The sequence below is a fragment of the Chiloscyllium plagiosum genome, unplaced genomic scaffold (assembly GCF_037043375.1).
Source record: "Chiloscyllium plagiosum isolate Xiang-an unplaced genomic scaffold, Cpla_swu_hap1 HiC_scaffold_4, whole genome shotgun sequence".
In the NCBI taxonomy this organism is placed as follows: Eukaryota; Metazoa; Chordata; class Chondrichthyes; order Orectolobiformes; family Hemiscylliidae; genus Chiloscyllium; species Chiloscyllium plagiosum.
This window is the reverse complement of record NW_028270142.1, coordinates 108629083-108648701: the sequence shown is the minus strand read 5'-3', so window position 1 is coordinate 108648701 and position 19619 is coordinate 108629083. Positions and strand designations below refer to the sequence as shown.

Below are 19619 nucleotides of genomic sequence, written 5' to 3'. Positions count from 1 at the left end.
ACTTGTGCCCTCATTATATCATAGAATGAGGCCAAGAACCACTACAAATTTAGAGGTTGTAGTCAATAAGACAGAAACAAAGTGAGATAAAGCATCTATCTGCAAACAGAATACAGTTGTAGAAAAACAGAAAGAAAGCAGCATGTGATATCACTGGCCACTTAGAGTCTGAAAATTATGAAGAGAACTGCTGCACTTCTAAATCTTCAAGCTTTACAATTGTACCTCATCTGATATGGATATAAGGGAGTATGAATGGACAGTGCATTAGGTTTTAAAAGTTTCAACTTCCATGAAGTACTAATTTAGGTGGTATGCTTTTATTGTGTTCTCGTGTTTGAAACCCTTGGAGAAAACAAAAATATTGTTGTGGTTCTGTTCGCCGAGCTGGAAGTTTTTGTTGCAAACGTTTCGTCCCCTGGCTAGGCGACATCATAGGGCAAGCCAGACAGAGAACAGCCAGGGAATTCCTAGAGGCATGGCATTCATCCACAAACTCCATCAACAAACACATCGACCTGGACCCAATATACCAACCACTACAGCGGACAGCTGAAACTGACAACCGGAAGCGGCAGGGACAGACCACTATAAACACCGGAGGAAACATCAAATAAGCGCTTCGCAGGAGGCTCCCAAGCACTGATGACTTTGCAACAAAAACTTCCAGCTCGGCGAACAGAACCACAACAACGAGCACCCGAGCTACAAATCTTCGCACAAACTTTGAAAACAAAAATATCTAATGTTTGACAGGTCAAGTAATACCTCTTACAAAATGTTCTTTTTCAGAATAACTGTTTAACAAGACCTACAATCTACCTCCCATCTGAACTTGACCCAAAGCTGGCAAATAAATGTAAAGATATTGTTAAAAGGCATCAGGTATGCTATTTTTGATTTAACAATATGTTTGACTTACTGTGTTCATTCTGTGTCCATTTTGTGTTACTGAATATTTTGGCATTTCCTGAAGTCTCACCTAAAAGTTAACCTTACTGTACAATTGCAATATGTATTTTGATTGATTTGTTTCTTCTTTGAACTGTATCCGTAGTGCTTTTCTTTTTTATTCAGAAAAAGTGAAATGTTAAAATGTTTCATGACGTGTTTCTTCTGTTCCACCTTAATTGTTGTCTTAAATATACTGAGACGTTTGGTGTGGTTTATTCCTTGAGCTTCTCATTTTAAAAACAAAACTGAAATTTCACGGCCTATCAGTTCAATTTTTAAGTCCGAAGAACCTTGCACTCTAATTGTTTCCCTTCTGCATTGATTTGATTGCTAAATATAGTCAAGTTCTCAATTTTCCCCTCTCGTTCTGCTAATTACTTGGCATGACACCACTTTGAATGACTACTTTGTATGGAACGTAATAATGGGAAACCATTTGGCTGTATAGACACCCCTTGAGTTCTTCACCTCTGCTGTCTTTTTCTTTGCAATTATTGCTGTGTGGTGGCTTGAAATTCCACTTCCAGACCTGGGTGCACAAATGTAGGCTGATATTCCAGTGGAAACTGAGGAAATGTTTTGCTGTTTGAGATGCTAAATTTTGGATGAGGTGAATAACCGAGGCCTCTGCCTATCCCCTCGGTAGAATTTAAAACAAAACCCCATATCATAACTTTGAATGAGAAGGGCAGTTATCTCTGATATCTTGGTCACTATTTTCTTTTGAGATTTGAACTGACGGACAAATGATCTGATTATTTTCATGTTACTTTTTGTGGAGCTTGCTACTTAGCAATTTTAGTTTCAATTGAAAGTTTCAATTTTCCTGCATTTGAAGTGCAAACTTTATAACCAAGGTATTTGCTCTCTTAAGGTCCCTTGGCTGTAAATTGCTTCGATGTGTTCCACAATTGTGCAGAGAGCTGCACAAAAGCAATGGTTTCAATTCAATTTGGGAGAATTGTTGTGTCACATGTCTTCCAGTAACACATCGATTTGTACATTTGGTTTGGTAGTTAATGTTCAGCATCTTCTGCAGTTTCTAGTCTGCCTGCAGATGGTGCTGTGGTGGCAGTTCCCACGGTGAACAAAATTACTTGTCATGAAAGCGTCCAGATGATTGAACATTGTGATCATGGGATGGGGCTGATCCAGATATCTTGCAGGCACAAACAGTGACTGAGAACTGCAGAAACAGAAAATTCTTGGTTAATTGCATCATCCGGAAGAATTCTTCGATAAACAAAATTCTAAAGTAATAAAATGAAAAGCTGGCAGCAAATTATCCTCCTGCCGGTGGATTGACATGACCAATGTCTCCATGTACATGGAAGAATACAGAAGGTCCTGATAAAACCTTTTAAGCTCCAGTATTATTCTGGAAAAACGTATTGTGCCTTTCCATAGTCAAGTTTGTTCAGTAAGGCAAAAGCACAATCCTACAGAGAGTGAAGATCTGAATCAAAACTAAGTGCTAGAAAATCTCATCAGGCCCTGCAACACCAAGAACAAAACAGACTTAACATTTTGGTTCTTCGAGCTCCTCCTTTTGACTATTCCCTAAGGCCTGATGCCCACATCTGCTGTCAATATTCCAGATGAGTTCTGATCAAAAGCTCTTGTTCAGACAAGTCAAGGATTGTTTCCTCTCCATGTGTATTCCTGACTTTTTTGAGACAAAGATGCGTGTATGAATGAGCTGCCAGAGGAAGTGGTGGAGGCAGGTACAATTACAATGTGTCATGGGTATCTGGATGGGTATTTTCATAGGAAGCATTTAGAGGGATATGAGCTATGTGCTGATAAATGGGACGAGATCAATTTAGAGTATCTGGTCGGCATGGGCAAGTTGGATTGAAGGGTTTGTTTCCGTGCTGTATGTTTGAGTCTGTCAGTATGCAGTTTACATTGTTCCCATTTTGCATTGGTGCTCATGGAAACCAATATACTTGTCTCACCAAGTTCGCCTCTCATAACTTAACTTCTGAAACTGTGATTTTCTTATGTAGTGGATTTATTTAGTTTTATTATTGTATTTTTCTGTTTGGTAGCAGTCTGGAATGAGATTTTGATAATTTTCCATGTCAAGATGAAATACTGCAAATTATCCATTTTGCATCTGCTTCCACTTTATAATAGGATAATCTCCAGCAGATGAACACTGAATTTCAACTTTCTGACCTACAAGATTGCTGGTACAGTTTTAGAATTCTCTCAACTGAAAGTGTTTGGGTTTTTTTTTCAGGAAAAATGTCCAAATTTATGTTGAGCATCAGATCATTTATGATCTGATGTATTTTTATTCATATGCTCTTGTGAAACTCACTAAGTTTGCAAGTGAACTACATTGGCTTTTGGTTGTCTTGCAGGTGGCACTGCCAGTGGTTGTAATCAATTCAGCAGGAAAGACTGGGAAAATGAATAGTGGCCTTTGCTGTTAGTATGTCTGACAGTCTGCCTTGCAGTGGCGACTTTTTTCTTTTAAATGTTTCAGTCTTGTTGTAAGTTGCCAGAAGATTTGGCTGTTCGATTGAGACCCAGTTTCTTGCGTTTAGGTTTTTTTTTATGGTAATGCACAAATTGGAGAAATCAGATTTAATTTTCTTATTTTCACATGTACTGAGATACAGTGAAAAGTGTTGATTTGCACGCTCTGTATGTGCTTCAGGTAACATAAGCGTGCAGATTAGTGTTACAGCAGCATTGAATGTGCTGCGAGAGAGCGATCACCATTCATATTTGAGCAGTCCGTTCAAAAGTCTGATAAAAGTAGAGAAGGAGCTGTTCCTGAATCTGTTTGTATAATGTAATAAAAGTTTTTTTTATTTATATCTTTTGCCCAACAGAAGAGGGGAGGATGACTGGGTGGGAGGTGTCTTTGATTCTGTTGGTTTCTCTCCTTCAGCAGCAATGTAGTTAATAGCTGGAAAGCTGGTTTGCATGATGGATTGGGCTGTGTTTGTGACTCTCTGTAATTTCCTGTGGTCTTTGGCGGAGTTGTTGCCATACCAAGCTGTGATGTATCTGCATAAGTTGCTTTCTTGGTGCACCTAGAAAAAAATTGTTATTGTCTTTGTGGATATGCTGAATTTTGTTCCCCTCTTGAAGTGGAGGGGGAGTTGTGTTTTCTTTACTGTTGGGTGGACTAGGACAGATTGTTGGTCATCACTCCCAGGTATTTGAAGCTCTTGACAATCTCCATCCAGTTCAGCACCAGAAAGAGGCAGGCTCCACTCTAATTTCTGAAGACCGTGACCAGCTCCTTTCCTTTTTTGCTGTGTTGATTGAGAGATTGTTGTCTTTTCACTGCTCCTAAACACTCCAGTCTCTTTCCTGTATCCTGTTTTGCAATCCGACCTACATGATGGTGTCATCAGCAAACCTGTAAATGGAGTTAAAGTGGAATTTAGTCAGAGTCTTGAGTGTATGAGGAATATATTAGTGGGGCTGAGTGCAGTCTCGTGGGGCACTGGTGTTGACAATTATGGTGGAGGAGGTTTTGTCACCTTGTCTTAATGATTTGCCATTGATGGGCCAAGAATTTCAGGATCCAGTTAGAGGTAAGACTTGTACTATTCCTTGTCTGACCTAGTTGAGGCTGCAAAGCTGATTTAAAACAGCCATGTTCAACCTTGAGATTAATATTGGAAACTTATGTTTTTGCCCTCATTGATCAATTGAGAAATCCATTTCATCTTTTCGACTGAAGTGTCAATTGATGAAAATTAATGACACATGGAGCTGTAATTTACTTCTGGGCAGCTAAGTAAAGATGTATCAAACACTGTTCTTTGTCTTTTAAAGAACAGCAAGATAAGGGAGACAATTAGAGCCAAAGAGCTTCATTTGCATCCACTCAATTATGGAATTAAACCGTGTCATGAATGATATTTACATTTGATTTGGAGATGCCAGTCTTGGACTGGGGTGTACAAAGTTCAAAATCACACAACACCAGGTTATAGTTCACCAGGTTTATTTGGAAGTACGAACTTTCGGAGCGCTGCCCCTTCCATCAGGTGATTGTGGAGTAAGACACAGAATTTATCGCGAAAGTTACTTATTGGAATATAACCTCGTATTGTGTGATTTTTAACTATTTACATTTGAACCATTCTGAGTTTTGATTGGTCTTGCTTTTACTTGTTCGTGCCAATGTTACCTCATCTTATTGTTTAACTTGAAATAAGTCCCAGGATTGACCTTTGTCTTGTCCTTTCTACTTTTATATTTACACAACCCATTTATTTTACTATCTTTTTAAGTCTGAGGACTACCAAGCAATTCTAACCGTCCCCTGATTCAGGACAGTCCCACCAGCTTCATATGCATCCTCTCTGAGTCACAGCTGACTGCACTGCTCGCTATCCTTCAGCAGAACTAATGGAAGTCATTCCTTTGTATGATTGTGAAGACTTAAATGCCCAATACTTCAGATGCACTTCATGTCAAGCAAACCTTTTGTACTGCTAACTAGCATGTTTACATTTCTCACCCAGGGAACAATTACAGAAGACAAGTCAAAAGCCTCCCATATAATTTATCCTATTCCGAACTCTCTTGATGAAGGTGAGCAAAATGGTGATGGCACCTAAGTTCATTACAATGTCTATCAAACTTTACAGAACTGAGAATTTCTTCCGAAGTACAGGGGAATCTCGATTATCTGAATGTGATGGGCGGGCACTATTTCATTCGGATAATTGATTATTCGGTTAATTGATTTAATTGCCTATCCTCTGGGGCTGGGAGTTTTTAAAGTCTGCTCCTTGTTCAGGACACTGCAGAAGCATGCAACACCACCCCCAACCCCATGCAGCACTGCCCCCCAACTCCTCCCCTCCACCCCCAACCCCGTGCAAAACATCCCCGAACACCGCTCCCCCAAACCCGTACACAACCGCTCCCTCTCCGGGACAGCTGGACTGGACACAACCAGTAATATTGCAGTTGCCTTTGCGGGGTAAGTCTCCAAATAGTGTGTGCACGCATGCGCACACACACCCCACCCGCGCCCCACACAGCCACAGCCAGAGCCACATTCCCCCCACACAGCCACAACTTTTTGACTGATTCCACCTTTGCCCTGTACAGGGCAACGCTGAGAGATTATGTGGGAAAGGGGGGAATTTAGGGTACACCCCTGTGCAGAACTCCAGGGAAAGTGTGTGGAGAGAGAAGGTGGGAGGTCCGCTATTTGGAGACAATGTCTGTTTAATCACTCTGAACAAAAGGCGCGATCACTGTTGGAAACACGTCTTTGATGTAATGTTTCGATTGGGACCTTGATATCTCCTTGGGATAATCCGATTTTCGGATAATTGGCATTTGGATAATTGAGGTTCCTCTGTATACACCTGCTAAAAACAATTTACGTATTTGCATGTCCTGTCATTTGTTAGAGTTTTCAGTTGTTTTTTGGTGTGGAAGATATTTAAAAATACCGTTGAGATGCTCTTTTCCTCTGTGTATATTTCTCTTTGTGTAATAGTTGAATGATTATATGTTGCAGAGGAGTGGTTGAGACCTGTTATGAAGCGGGAAAAGCAAGTCCTGGTCCATTGGGGAATGTTTCCAGATAGGTATGTGTTAATGACATGAGAACTGCTTTAGAATTTATAGAATTCTGTATGATTCTATTTCAAAAGAATGTCACTCAGCTCATAACAAGTGTGTCGTTGCTCTGTCAGCATCGATTTATGGAATAGAAATTATGCTTGACCAAATTTACTAGCATTCTTTGAGCATGTCACTAGTAGGGTCAGAGAGATGTACAGCCTAGAAACACCTTCAATCCAACTTGTCCATGCTGACCATTGATCCTAAATCAATCTGGTCCCATTTGCCAGCATTTGTCCATATCTGTCTAAATTCTTCCTTTTCATATGCCCATCCAGATGCCTTTTTAAGTGATGTGATTGCATCAGCCTCCACCACCACCTCTGGTTGCTCATTCCATGCACACATCGCCCTCTGCTTGAAAACATTGCCCTTTGTATCCCTTTCATTGAGTAGATTTAAGACTGAGATAGACAGGTCCTTGAGTATTAATAGTTATGGGGAGAAAGTGGGAGAATGGGATTGAGAAACTGTTCCGCCATGATTGAATGGCAGAACAGACTCTGGGCTGAATGGCCTAATTTTGGCTCCAAAGTCTTATGATCATAAATCTTTCTCCTCTCATCTTAAATGTATGCCATCCAGTTTTGGACTCCCCCTACTCTGAGAAAATAACCTTCACTATTCACCCCATACATACCCCTCATGATTTCATAAACCTCGAACAAGGTCACCCCTCAGCATCCGATGCGCCGGGAAAATAGTTCCAGCCTATTCAGCTGCTTCCTTGAGCTCAAACCCTCCAATCCTGGCAACAATCCTTGTAAATCTTTCCAGGACCCTTTGAAGTTTCACAACATCCTTCCATTGGCCAGGAAATCAGAATTGAACACTGTATTCCAAAGTGGCCTCACCAATGTCCTGTGCAACCACAACATGACCTCGCAACTCCTATACTGAACACACTGACCAGCAAGGCAATCATACCAAATGCTGCTTTGGCTATCGTATCTACATGCAACTCCACCGTCAAGGAACTATGACAGTGCACCCCAAGGTCTCCTTGTTTCACAATACTCTCAAGACCTTACCATGAGGTGTGCAAGTCCTGCCCTGATTTGCTTTTCTAAAATTCAACATGTCACATTTATCTAAATGAAACTCCATCTGTCATCCCTTGGCCCATTGGCTAATTTGATCGAGGTCCCATTATACTCTTCGATAACCTTTGCTGTCCATTGCAACACCAAATTTGGTGTCATCTGCAAATCGACTAACCTTTCTTCCGACATTCACATCCAAATCATTTATTTAACTGATAAAAGCAGTGGACCCAGTACCGATCCTTGTGGCACGTTGCTGGTCACAGGCCTCCAGTCCAAGAACCAACCTCCAACACCACATTATGCCTGCTACCTTGAAACCAATTTAGTATCCGAATGGCTAGTTCTCCCTGTATTCGATGTGATCTAACTTTGTAAATCAGTCTACTGTGCGGAACCTGGTCGAATGCCTCGCTGAAGTAGCGTTGTGAAAGGGTAGCTCGTTGGTATGGTTTACTTGGCCTTTCAGAAGATTGCTTAAATCAGGTCTGACATAAGAGATGAATTATGGGTGCTGGTATTGACATGAATAGAGAAATGGTTGGCACATAAGAAATAGAGAAGGAACAAAGAGGTCTTTTTCCGAGTGACTAATGGGATAGTATGGGGATCAGTGCTTGGACCACAGCCGAACACCATGTGTATTAATGCTTTAGATGAGGGAACTAACTATGATATCTTCAAGTTTGCAGATGATTGAGAACTGGGTGGAAGGATGAACTGTGACCAAGATACAAAGATGCACCATGGTGATTTGGACAAGTTAAATCAATGGATAGATGCATGACAAGCGAAGTACAATGTCGTTAAGTGTGATGGTATCAATTTTGGCAGTACAAACAATGGCAATTTTTTTTTTAATGGTGGTAGATTGGGGGGGAAAAAGTGGATGTGGATTTCCTTGGACACCAGTTGCTGAAAGTAAGCATGCAGATGGGGCAAGCAGTAAAGAAGACAAATGGCATGTCAGTCTTCATGATGAGAAAATTCAAGTATGGGCGCAGTTGGGCCTCGGTGAGACTATATGAGTGCTGTTTTGGTTTCAGTTTCTGACAAGGATGTTCTGGACATGGAAGGAGTTCAATGGACTGATTCTTCAGATGCAGAACTGACATGAGCGACTGGATTAGTTATGACAATTTTCATTGGAGTTCAGAAGAATGATGGGGGGCATCCTCGAAATCAAGAAAATTCCTGCAGTATAGGAGGCAGGATAAACACAGGAACCATGTTCCTGATGAATGGGAGCCCAGAACTAGGGAACACAGACAAAGGATATTGGATCGCTCATTTCAGACGAAGATGAGGAGAAACTTTGTCATGCAGCTTGTAGAATTCTCTTGCCACAGAAAGCAGTTGAGGCCAAGACATTTGATTGTTTGTGAAGTTCGATGTGGTTGTTGGGTCTAAAGGAATCAAAAGTATAAGGAGAGAAAGCGGGTACAGGGTACTGAGTTGGATGATCGTTATTGTATAGAATGGTGGAGCAGGCTCAGAGGGCTGAATGGCCTCTTTCTGTAATTTTTTATATCCTTTCCCCATGTTCTCCTTGAGCATTGTAGACTACTTCTAATTAATTCATCCAGTGTGTCCCTTCTGTCTTGTGTCCCTTGGTTTTTGACCAGAATTTTGTAAATTTCTGTGAATTCATTAGTCATTCTTCAGAACTCTTTGGAATGAGGGTCCAGTCTGCTCAATCTCCAATCCAATCCGTGGTCATGAATCACTGCAAGCTAACATAGAGTGCAGTAAATAATTTTGACTGTACCCAAGAGACTGCTTTATGAGGCTTAACTGTTATTTGGAAAAGAAGGATGAATTAAGAGTCAGTGCCTTTTTAAGGCAAGATAATAAATGAAGATTTTTTTTTTGAGGAAGTAACCCTGAGGTTTGATGAGAGCTGCACAGTGGCTATTGTCTCAGTGAATGTTTAGCATGGCTTTTGTCAACTACACATTGCGAGCCATTATGAAACGTTCAGGCCCATGTTACATAAGTGAATGTAACAAGTTTGATCCAAAATCAACCCAGTAACAAGAAACAAATGGGAATGGTCAACCAATATTTTTGGGGTCTGGAAAGTAGTTTCCATTTGTGTTCCACAAGGTTCACCTTTGGGTCACTTGGTGTTTTTGGTTTCTATTAATGATTTAGACTTAAATTTAGATCTGTTTCTTCCTTTACCTTTTTTCAAAGAAAATAATGGGTTTGCAAAAAAGCAAATTGTCTTCTACAGACATTAAGATAGTACACAGGAAAGACAGGCTACCAAGGACATCACAAGGTAAATCCACAGGTCATGACCATGGAAGTTTTAGAAATATTGTGGAGGTAGTTGGCATCACTATTTGCTGGGAAGACCAATGTAGTGGTCTTGTATTACTGGAAAGATGAGAAAAGTTTTAAAAATTGTACTGCTATCCTAAGGTACATTTCTTTTGTCAGAGGAATCATCATGGCTTTTCAACTCTATCCCCCTTCTATAGCTCCACGTGTTATACTGTAACAGGAATATATTTTAAGTATGACAATAGTTTCCTGGACTGTTTGATTCATGTGACAGTGCTCCTTTAAATCCTTTTGAAATGTAATTGCTTGACAGTTCCAAGGAACTGTTGTCCAGTGATAGTAATTGCATTTAGCAGAATTGTCCTGACAGTGGAATGGGGAGTGCAAGAGATGTGCAGTAGTTAAGTTCAATTGAACCCAAGCCAGCATTGGCAACAGTTATTTGTAAAAGCTGACTCTGACTGAGGTTTCACTCCTGCACAATTGTCCCCTTTATGGGGTTGGCTCTGTATGTTGCTACTGTCCCCTTATTTCCATCTCGTTAAGTAACAGGCAGGTATTTCAGATTTTACTTTTGCGGTTACTCTTCTTGCTTTAAACATTGAAGGTTTATAAATCTAGAAACTAGCCACATGCATCATATTTTTGCTGTTGAAGATAATTGCTGGGATCTGTAACTTTAGATGTTAATGTAGTTTTGGAAAGCTGTTATACTCCCAAATTGGAGTATTTACTGGTAAGCGCGCATACTAAAATTTTTAAATCGGTTCTTTGGCATTGCTGGTGTATTATGAATAATTGAATGCCATATATCAAGCTCCTAATCATGTCCTTCTACTGCAGAAAGCATTTCTTCAAATATTACTGGCTCAGTGGTGAGCACTGCTGCCTCACAGCACCAGGGGACCAGGATTTGATTCCAGCCTCTGGTTACTGTGTGGAGTTTGCACATTTTCCCCGTGTATGTGTGGGTTTCCTCCCGGTGTTGCAGTTTCCTCCCACAATCCAAACATGTGCCAGTTAGGTGAATTGGCCACGCTAAATTGCCCACGGTGTTCAGGGTTGGGTAGGTTAGGTGCATTAGTCAGGGGGAAATGTAGGATAATAGGGTGGTGGAATGGGTCTGGCCAGGTTACTCTTCGGAGAGTTGGTGTGGACTTGTTGGGCCAAATGATCTTTTTCCACACTGTTGGTATTCTATGATATCACCCTTGCTTCTTGAATGGGCAGCATGGTGGCTCAGTGGTTCGCACCCCTGCCTCACAGCAATAGGGACCCAGGTTCAATTCCCGTCTCAAGTGACTGTCTGTGTGGAGTTTGCACATTCTCCCAGTGTCCGAGTGGGTTTCCTCCCTATGGGCTAAATTGCCCATAGTGTTCGAGGATGTGTAGGTTAGGTGCATTAGTCTGGGATAAATGTAGAATAGTAGGGGAATGGGTCGGTATGGACTTTTTGGGCCGAAGTGTCTGTTTCCACACTGTAGGGCTTCAATTTTCTTACCATGGATTCTGGATTCACTGAACGTTTGTTGGTGATATTAGCACTGTTGAAATAGTGAAGGTTAACTGGTGACTTCAACGGTTTTTTAGGGCAATGATTCCCCTTTGCTGAGCAAGTCAGTAAGTGGAAGCCAAATCATTTGGAAAAACACTGATGGAGAGGAGTTTTTTTTTTGTTAAAGCATTAGGTGCTTGTTGTGAGCCCGGAAAATAATGGCCAGTCTTCACAATGTTCAATCTTCTGTCACTGTTTAATAGGTGCTTTGAATAAGGAAGTTATTTTAGTTGTGTATTTAGGTGGTGCCTGTTGAGAAATGTTAAGAAGATCAAACCTTTAGTTAAATTCTTAGAACCCATACTAGTCAGAGTGTGCGATACCGGTACAAGATGGCAGAAATAAACTATTTTCTTTTGAATGATAGAGTGAGTAAACACAGGTTTGAGCGCATAGTCAAGATAAAAAATGGATTTCACAGTCTGGGAAACTGATTCAGGATCACCTTCTAAGCTGCTCTAAATTAACTGTTTGCTAGAGTTTTTTGGAGCTAAAATTATGTGCATGATGGCCAACATTGTCTTGGTTTTATTTCTGTTTGTTCATTTTAGTGAATGACCAAACAGTTACTTTAAGTTGGTCAAGTTCAGTTTGCCTTGTATGGAAATCTCCAGATTACCATGCTGCTTAAAACAAAATATTGGTGTTAATTGTTGTTCATGTGAGGATGTTTGGGGCAGAGGTGATTTTTAAAAAAGAAACATTCTTTGTATCTGATCTGCTATCTGAACTGTTAGATGTGTGCCATTCATAATCACTAATTTCTGGCGCTCTCTCACACACGCTCAGTCTCTTTCTCTACCTCCTCTCCCACCCCTCTTCTTTTTTTTTCTCTTTGTCTCCTGTCTCCCACTCACATACATAGGGTTAGTGATGATGAGGAAATGGATGATAATGACCTGATGTCAAATAAAATGCATAAACTGAGTAAATTAAAGGTTATGGAAAACATCTGGAATCCAAATATTAATCGCGAATTGAATGAAGTGGATACCATCACTGAAAATAGTGAAGATGGGATGGAGGAATTTGCCGATACCAACTATGCAAATTGGAGATTAATAGAGATACAGAGATGGATGGCCCTTCCTTGTCAAGGGGCAGGTGTCCACTATTGCAAAAATGATAGTATATCCAACAATTGGTTGAAATTTATGTCTCAATTCATAAAAGTATTCTTAGTCTTTGAATTTTTTTCAAAAGACTGGATTAATATTGTTTGATTTGCTAGCTATGATACCTGGACGCCGGCCAATGAAATTGAAGCGGAAATTGAAGAACCACCAATCCCAGAAAGGCCATGGAAAGTAAGTCAAGTATATTTTTGCAAGATAAATGATCTGATTAATGAAGAATTACTAATATATTAACAAAAGCGGCAAAAACCCAGAAGCAGTTAAGTATGGAACTGTACAAGGAAATGACTTCTGCTAGCACCAGTCACTAATGCACCATTTCAAATGAACGAACACCCCCCCCCCCCCCCCCCCCCCGCCCCGCATACATTCATAAGGAAAGTAGTTAGTTGGATGCCATGTTGTGAGTATATAATTAAAATCCTATATGATGCCACTTTTTTTCCCCCAGGTAACACTTCTCACAGTTGTTCAGAGGCTCTGATATGGTTCACCTAAAATTAATTGCTTTTAATTAGGGAAGTGCAACGGATTCTGCAAACTGCAGTCTAGAATCTTTTGTGTTCTGCCACGATTAAAAGGACTGCGAAGTTTGCAGTAGTTCTGGAGGACTGTTTGGTTTTGGGGCATGGAGCTCTGAGCATGCCTTGGAATCATCATCTGCTTTCTGGAACTAGACAATGTGGTGTTTCACATTTCCTGTAATTGGCAACATTTTGTACAATATAGTACGTTTCCCTTCATTACATGTTCATCCTGGGGCCCATAATATTTATCTGGAAACCAGAAATGCAAATCAACTGAATTTGGAGTAGAATTATCTAATTGTAATACATAGAACCATAGTACCCGACAGTGCAAAAACGCACCTTTTGATGTAAGTAGTCTGCACCAACCCTCTGAAGAGCATGCTCCCCAGATTCTGCCTTTGACTGTATTCCGTAACCCCACATTTACCGTGGTTCACCCACCTAGCCTTAACATCCTTGAATACTATGAACAATTTCACAATGGCCAACGTGCATATGTATGGACTGAGAGGAAACTGGAGCACCCAGAGAAAACCCACACAGACACAGAGAACATGCAAACTTCACACGTGCATTGACCTGAAGCTGGAATCAAACCTGTGGTGCCCCTTTGGAAATGGAACAAATTGCCACGATTGATTGTATTGAATCCTGAATGGCTGTGCATGATAGCTAATTGCTAAGTCGCATCGGGGGTCTTGTGACAGGCATTATTGTTGTTAGTGCTTTGGATAGCCTAAATATTGAGGTGGAAAATGTGGTTGTGGAGCTGGGTGGCACCAGTAGATTTGGTACACATGGTTGCAGGGTTCAGGATAGGTTCTGGTCAATCAAAAACTGATGTGGAAACATCACTCTTGAAGACCATGAGACTGTCAAGTGGATTGTAGCCAGATTAAACGAAGGAGAAAATCTTTTCATGTTTACCAGATCCCCATACAAAACAGGAGTACTGACCAGAATTGCTGGGACATGAGTCAGTTCTGCATACAAGAGAAGCAGATGAACATCTGTGGTGAATTTCATGAAGATCGGTTGCAACTTTTAGGCATGAGGCATATAGGAAGAGTAGTCATCCTATGAACATTTTAAATCAGATTCATGTACTCAGTAGATTACTCAGTTACACTGCTAAGTGGTTCTGTTAGAATACAGGAGCAGCTGTGTTCTTTTGCTGGATCACACAAAATCTTTGTTTTCTTGACCCCAACTGAAAATGTAATCCACCCCTTAACTCAGATCAGCAGCTTATCAAACACAAGTAAAATACTGCAGATGCCGGAGACCTGAAATAGAATCACTCCAAGACTCCAAGTCTGGCAGCATCTGTGGAGAAAGAGTGAATGTTTTGAATCCTGTGTGTATTTCCTTTGGGGAAGAAGTGTTACCACAACGTTCACTCCACTTATCTCTTCTCAGATTATGCTAGATCTGCTGAGTTTCTTCAGGACTTTGTGTTTGTTTATTTTGGCATTTTGTCCACCATTTCATATTGTAACCTTTTTGTTGACCTGTCCAGGTGCATGCTAAGTGGATCCTGGACACTGATGTATTCAATGAGTGGATGAATGAAGAGGACTATGAAGTTGATGACAACAGAAAGCCTGTAAGCTACCGACAGCGCATTCCTATCAGGACAGTAGCTGAAGAGGTAAAGTATGCTCGTTGACTCTCTTGCGTTTCTGTAACTCTTAAACTGTGCATATACACAGTGAGAGACTTGATCGATCAAGCATAAATTTTTACTATATCTCAGGGTGACCTTTTATTACTGAATCCATAAATTTGTGCAAGAGCTGAGACTTGTGGACTCGTGATTTTTCATTATTTTTGACTTCGATGAATTGATCTGGTGTATTTGGTGTGTAGTGATGACAGATCATTTGAGAGGTATTGAGTTCAACCTTTATCTTGGTAATTTGAGAGTATGAACTTATTTTGTTAATAATACTCGTACTAAGTTCAAATTAAATATTATAAAATATGCACACATGGACACACACCTTGAACGGTTCGCAAATGCCCTTGGAGGAAGGAAGCTTGTCTTGACTAGTTTTTTTTTGATTCACTTGTGGGATGTAGGCATTGCAGCCAGCATTTATTGTCCATTCCATGTTCCCCTTGAGAAGATTGTGGTGAGCTGCTTTCCTGAACTGCAGCAGTTGGACCCACAATGCTGTTTGCGAAGTAATTCTGGGATATTTGACCAAGCAATATGAGCAAGTCAGGATGGTGAGTGGCTTCAGGGAGAACTTGGTGGTGGTGTTCTTTTGTACGTGCTGCCCTTGTTCTTATAGATCGAAGTGGTCATCAATTTAGAAAGTGCTGTCGAAGAATCTTTGGCAAATTACTGCAGTGCAACTTGCAGATCAGAGCAACTGTGTGTACTGAATATTGGTGCTGGAGGCTTGTGAATGTGATGCCAATTCAAGTGGGATACTTTATCTTGGATGCTACCAAGCTTCTTGGGTGTTGGGGCTGCACTCATCCAGGTAACTGGGGAATATTCCATCACACTGCTGATTTGTGCCTTTAAGAAGGTGGGAAATTAGGAAGTGAGTTAGCTGCTACAGTATTCTGAACATCTGGCCTGCTCTTTTATTTATGTGGTGAGTCCAGTTGAGTTTCTGGTCAGTGATAACCCCCATGATGTGGATAGTGGGGGGATTCACTGATGTTAATGCTATTGAATTTCAAGTGGTCATGTTTAGGTTGTTTCTTAGTAGAGATGGTCATTGCCTGGAATGTGTGTGGTCTGAATATGACTAATCACTGATCAGCCCAAGTTTGGACATTGTCCAGATCTTGTTGCATTTGAACGTGAACTGCTTCAGTACCTGAGGAGTTGTGAACGGTGCTGAACATTGTGCAGTCATTGGTGAACATTTCCACTTCTGACTTTTATGATGGAGGGAAAGTCATTAATGAAGTCAGTGGAGGTGTGTGGGCTGTGGGCACCATCCTGAGGAACTCCTGCAAAGAATTCCTGGAACTGAGATGACCATGAACAATCACCACCAACTTCCAAATGGCACTAAGTATTTTCCCCAGTTGCCAGTTACTTCAGTATTGCTCAGGGTCCTCCAATGCCACATTCAGTCAAATGAAGCCTTCATATGAAGGGCTGTCACATTCACCTCTGGAATTGTGTTTTGTCCATGTTTGAACCAAGGCTGTAATAAAGTCAGGAGCTGAATGAGCTAGTGGAATGCTCACTGGGTGTCCCTGAACAGATTATTGCTGAGCAGGTACTGCTTGACAGCACTGTTCATGGCGTCTTCCATTTTTGTACAAATTGTAAACCCTGTTGCTAAGTCAAACCTGACAACACAGAAAAGATTCACCTCGTGCTGTAATCCCTAAAAACTAGATAGGCTGAAAACTATCCCAAAGGTCACCATTTAAAGTTAAAAATTAACAACTTTATTTCTTAAAGTGTAACAGAATAATTAACTAAGGACTATCTACAATTCCTTTCTCTAACCCATCTTTTATTTTGCCTTCTATAATACTGGTCCGATAAAACCCACAACGAAGATTTAGCAAAGAAATTCAAATTTCAAAACCAGCCAGCTGTCGAATCTTGTCTTTGTATCTTCCTCTGTCTGTCTTTACTACTTAGGGTTTATGTTTCACAGGTCATTGATAGACAAAGCTACCTTTTTAAGAGAGCTATTCTGCGGACAGTCAGTATATATTGGTGGCTTGGCAGTTCTCTCTCTCAACTGTTCAGTTTATCCTGGTTTTATACCCCAAAACGTCAAATTGTTTTAATGGTTTTAATATTGTCAAAATAGCAAATTCAAACTTGTTTGGAGTTTTGAATAATTTAAACTGGCTGAATTTGAATTTGCTTTTGTCTCCGAGTAACCCAGGTACTGCTCGCTGCTGTATCACGTGTTATATTGTAAATTCTCTAGCACTCTGCTTAGATTAGATTACTTACAGATTAGATTACTTAGTGTGGAAACAGGCCCTTCGGCCCAACCAGTCCACACCGACCTGCTGAAGTGCAACCCACCCATTCCCCTACATTTACCCCTTTACCTAACACTACAGGCAATTGCCAATTCACCTGACCTGCATATCTTTGGACTGTGGGAGGAAACGGAGCACCCGGAGGAAACCCACACAGATACGGGGAGAATGTGCAAACTCCACACAGTCAGTCGCCTGAGGTGGGAATTGAACCTGGGTCTCTGGCGCTGTGAGGCAGCAGTGCTAACCACTGTGCCACCATGCACCGTGCTTGCAAAGTCTTTCAATCCTCTTTAAGGTAGAGTACCCCTTCCACCTCCATAACGTAATGATATGAAAGTTTGCTCGGACAGTAATTGTCCAGGTTGGATTTGTCCCGCTTTGTGTACAGGATGAAACTTCAAACTTTTTCAGTTTGTTGTGTTGGCTAGATGTCACTGTTGTAGCTGTACTGGAACAGCTTGGTTGTGGGTACAGCAGGTTCTGGAGCACAAGTTTTCTGTTCTATTGTTATCAGAGCCTCTAGCCTCTGCAGTATTCAGATCCTCCATTCATTTGATATCACATGGGGTGAATCAGATTAGCTGAAGGCTGTCATCTCTACTAGTTTGATTCGTTTGCTTTCCAGCCTTGTGATTTCTGCCTCTGCTTTTGCACTTGAGGCAAATGGCATGAGGCGGGCCTGGCAGAATTGTGAAATTGACTTGTGCTCACCATTTGATAGAACTTTGAAAAGCTTACAGGCATTTAATTAGGACTTCGCTCAGCCAGCCATTTTCTGATCAAAATGTTGAGCCAATCAATTCTGCCCCATCAAACTTAGGCCCAAGCCTTTTATGTCAATCAGTGGAAACTGAACCAGCTGCTTCTCATAAGAAACTGGAAACTAAGTTGTACCCTTAGTCTGTGGGAGTTCTCCCAGTATAAATTCCAAGTTTAGCCAAGATCTTATGCAAACTTAAAGGTTGGAGTCCAGATTGTGTTTTTGTGAGGAGTGATTCCACAATCAATGAGGCAGCTGCACCAGTATTGACCTCTATCAGAACTGGTTGACCATTTAAGCAGATATATTATTTTGTTTGTTTCTGATTTGGACATTGCTAAGCAATTTATCTGTTCGATACCAGCGGTAGGTGGACTTTTTAAAGTGTGCATGTTCCTCGATTTTGACCGGAGTTCTCTTATTCAGTCCAGGCCTGATGGGACTCTTGTGCTGTTCCGAATCCAAGTACCAGCAGAAACTATAATGGCCTGTCAACCTGGATTCTGAAGAAATTTTTAACCAAGGCTTGCTTTTGTTTTCAGGGTTTTGTTGTGTGCTGACTTGGAGTCCCTCTGCTCAGGATATGTCCTGACTAAGGCTGTGCAATTGCCTTCACTCAGATGGTGTTCCCAAGCTCAGTTGGACTGGCGATGACCATCTTTGTGGTCTTGTAACTGCTTGTCCATTGGGAAGGAAATGTCTGTCTTCACAACCTAATTTTGTTTTAGAAGGGTCAATTTTGAATTTGGACTCTTTAAGTCTGAGGGATTCATTGCCTTTTGCCCACAGTCCGACACATTTCTCCTTTTCAGTAATGATCCAACTCTCTATTTTTGAATACCATGATGGTATATGTCTCCACCATACACTCGGATAGTATATAGAAGAGCCTAATGTCTTGCTGCCTTATTTTAAAATGAAGATCATGTTCAGAAGACTGTTAGAATCCCGACAGTGTGGAAGCAGGCCATTTGAACCATCAAGTCCACAGTGATCCTTTGAAGAGCATCCCACCCAAACTCGTCCCATTCCCATGACTAACCAAAGTAACTTAGACATTCCTGGATACTCTGGGCAATTTATCATTGCCAGTCCACCGAACCTGCTCATCGTTCGACTGCAGGGGGGAAACTTTCACAGACCCAAGGGAATGTGCAAACTCCACAAAGCCAGCTGCCTGAGGATGGGGTCGAACCTGGGTCCCTGGCGCTGTGAGGCAGCAGTACTAATCACTGAACCGCTTTCCTGCCCTTATGTTGCCATTTTGCCAATTACCTTTTTAAATATGTGTTATTTAGTTAAGTGTGAATAGTTTCGTTTTATCTACTCCCTCCAATTCTCTCATGTTTTTGAATACTTCTCTCAAATCCTGTCAACTTTCTCTTTTTGAAGGAGGACTGCTTAGGTTTTTTTAAAATTCTTTCATGAATAACATGTTTGAAAGTCTGCAATCCTCTGATACTCCAGTATGAAAGATGGACAGTTATGGGCAGTGCTTCTGCAGTTTTTACACACACTTGACTCAGTACAGCAATAAGGTCATATGATGTCTTAATAGAAGTAGGCCATTCAGCCCATCAAGTCTTTTCTGCCTTTCAATGAGATAATGGCTGGTCTGATAATCCTTAATTCCACCTTTCCGTCTTGTCCCCAGAATCCTTGATCCCCTCAGAGATTTAAAAAGCAAGTCTGTCTCAGTCTTGAATATACTTAATGACCAAGCCTCAACAACCCTCTGGGCGAAAGAATTCT

At 41.0% G+C, this 19619-nt stretch overlaps 1 protein-coding gene across 2 annotated transcripts in view; it reads left to right on the top strand.

Annotated features, from left to right (window-relative positions):
- LOC122548964 (SWI/SNF related BAF chromatin remodeling complex subunit C1a) overlaps positions 1–19619 on the top strand; it is a 223669-nt gene that overhangs the window by 36662 nt on the left and 167388 nt on the right. For both annotated transcript variants that reach the window (XM_043688000.2, XM_043687999.2), the window contains exons 5-9: positions 793–885; positions 5454–5523; positions 6467–6536; positions 12692–12767; positions 14646–14777. In XM_043688000.2, the coding sequence (XP_043543935.1) occupies positions 793–885; positions 5454–5523; positions 6467–6536; positions 12692–12767; positions 14646–14777 (441 nt within the window). The remainder of the gene's footprint in view (positions 1–792; positions 886–5453; positions 5524–6466; positions 6537–12691; positions 12768–14645; positions 14778–19619) is intronic.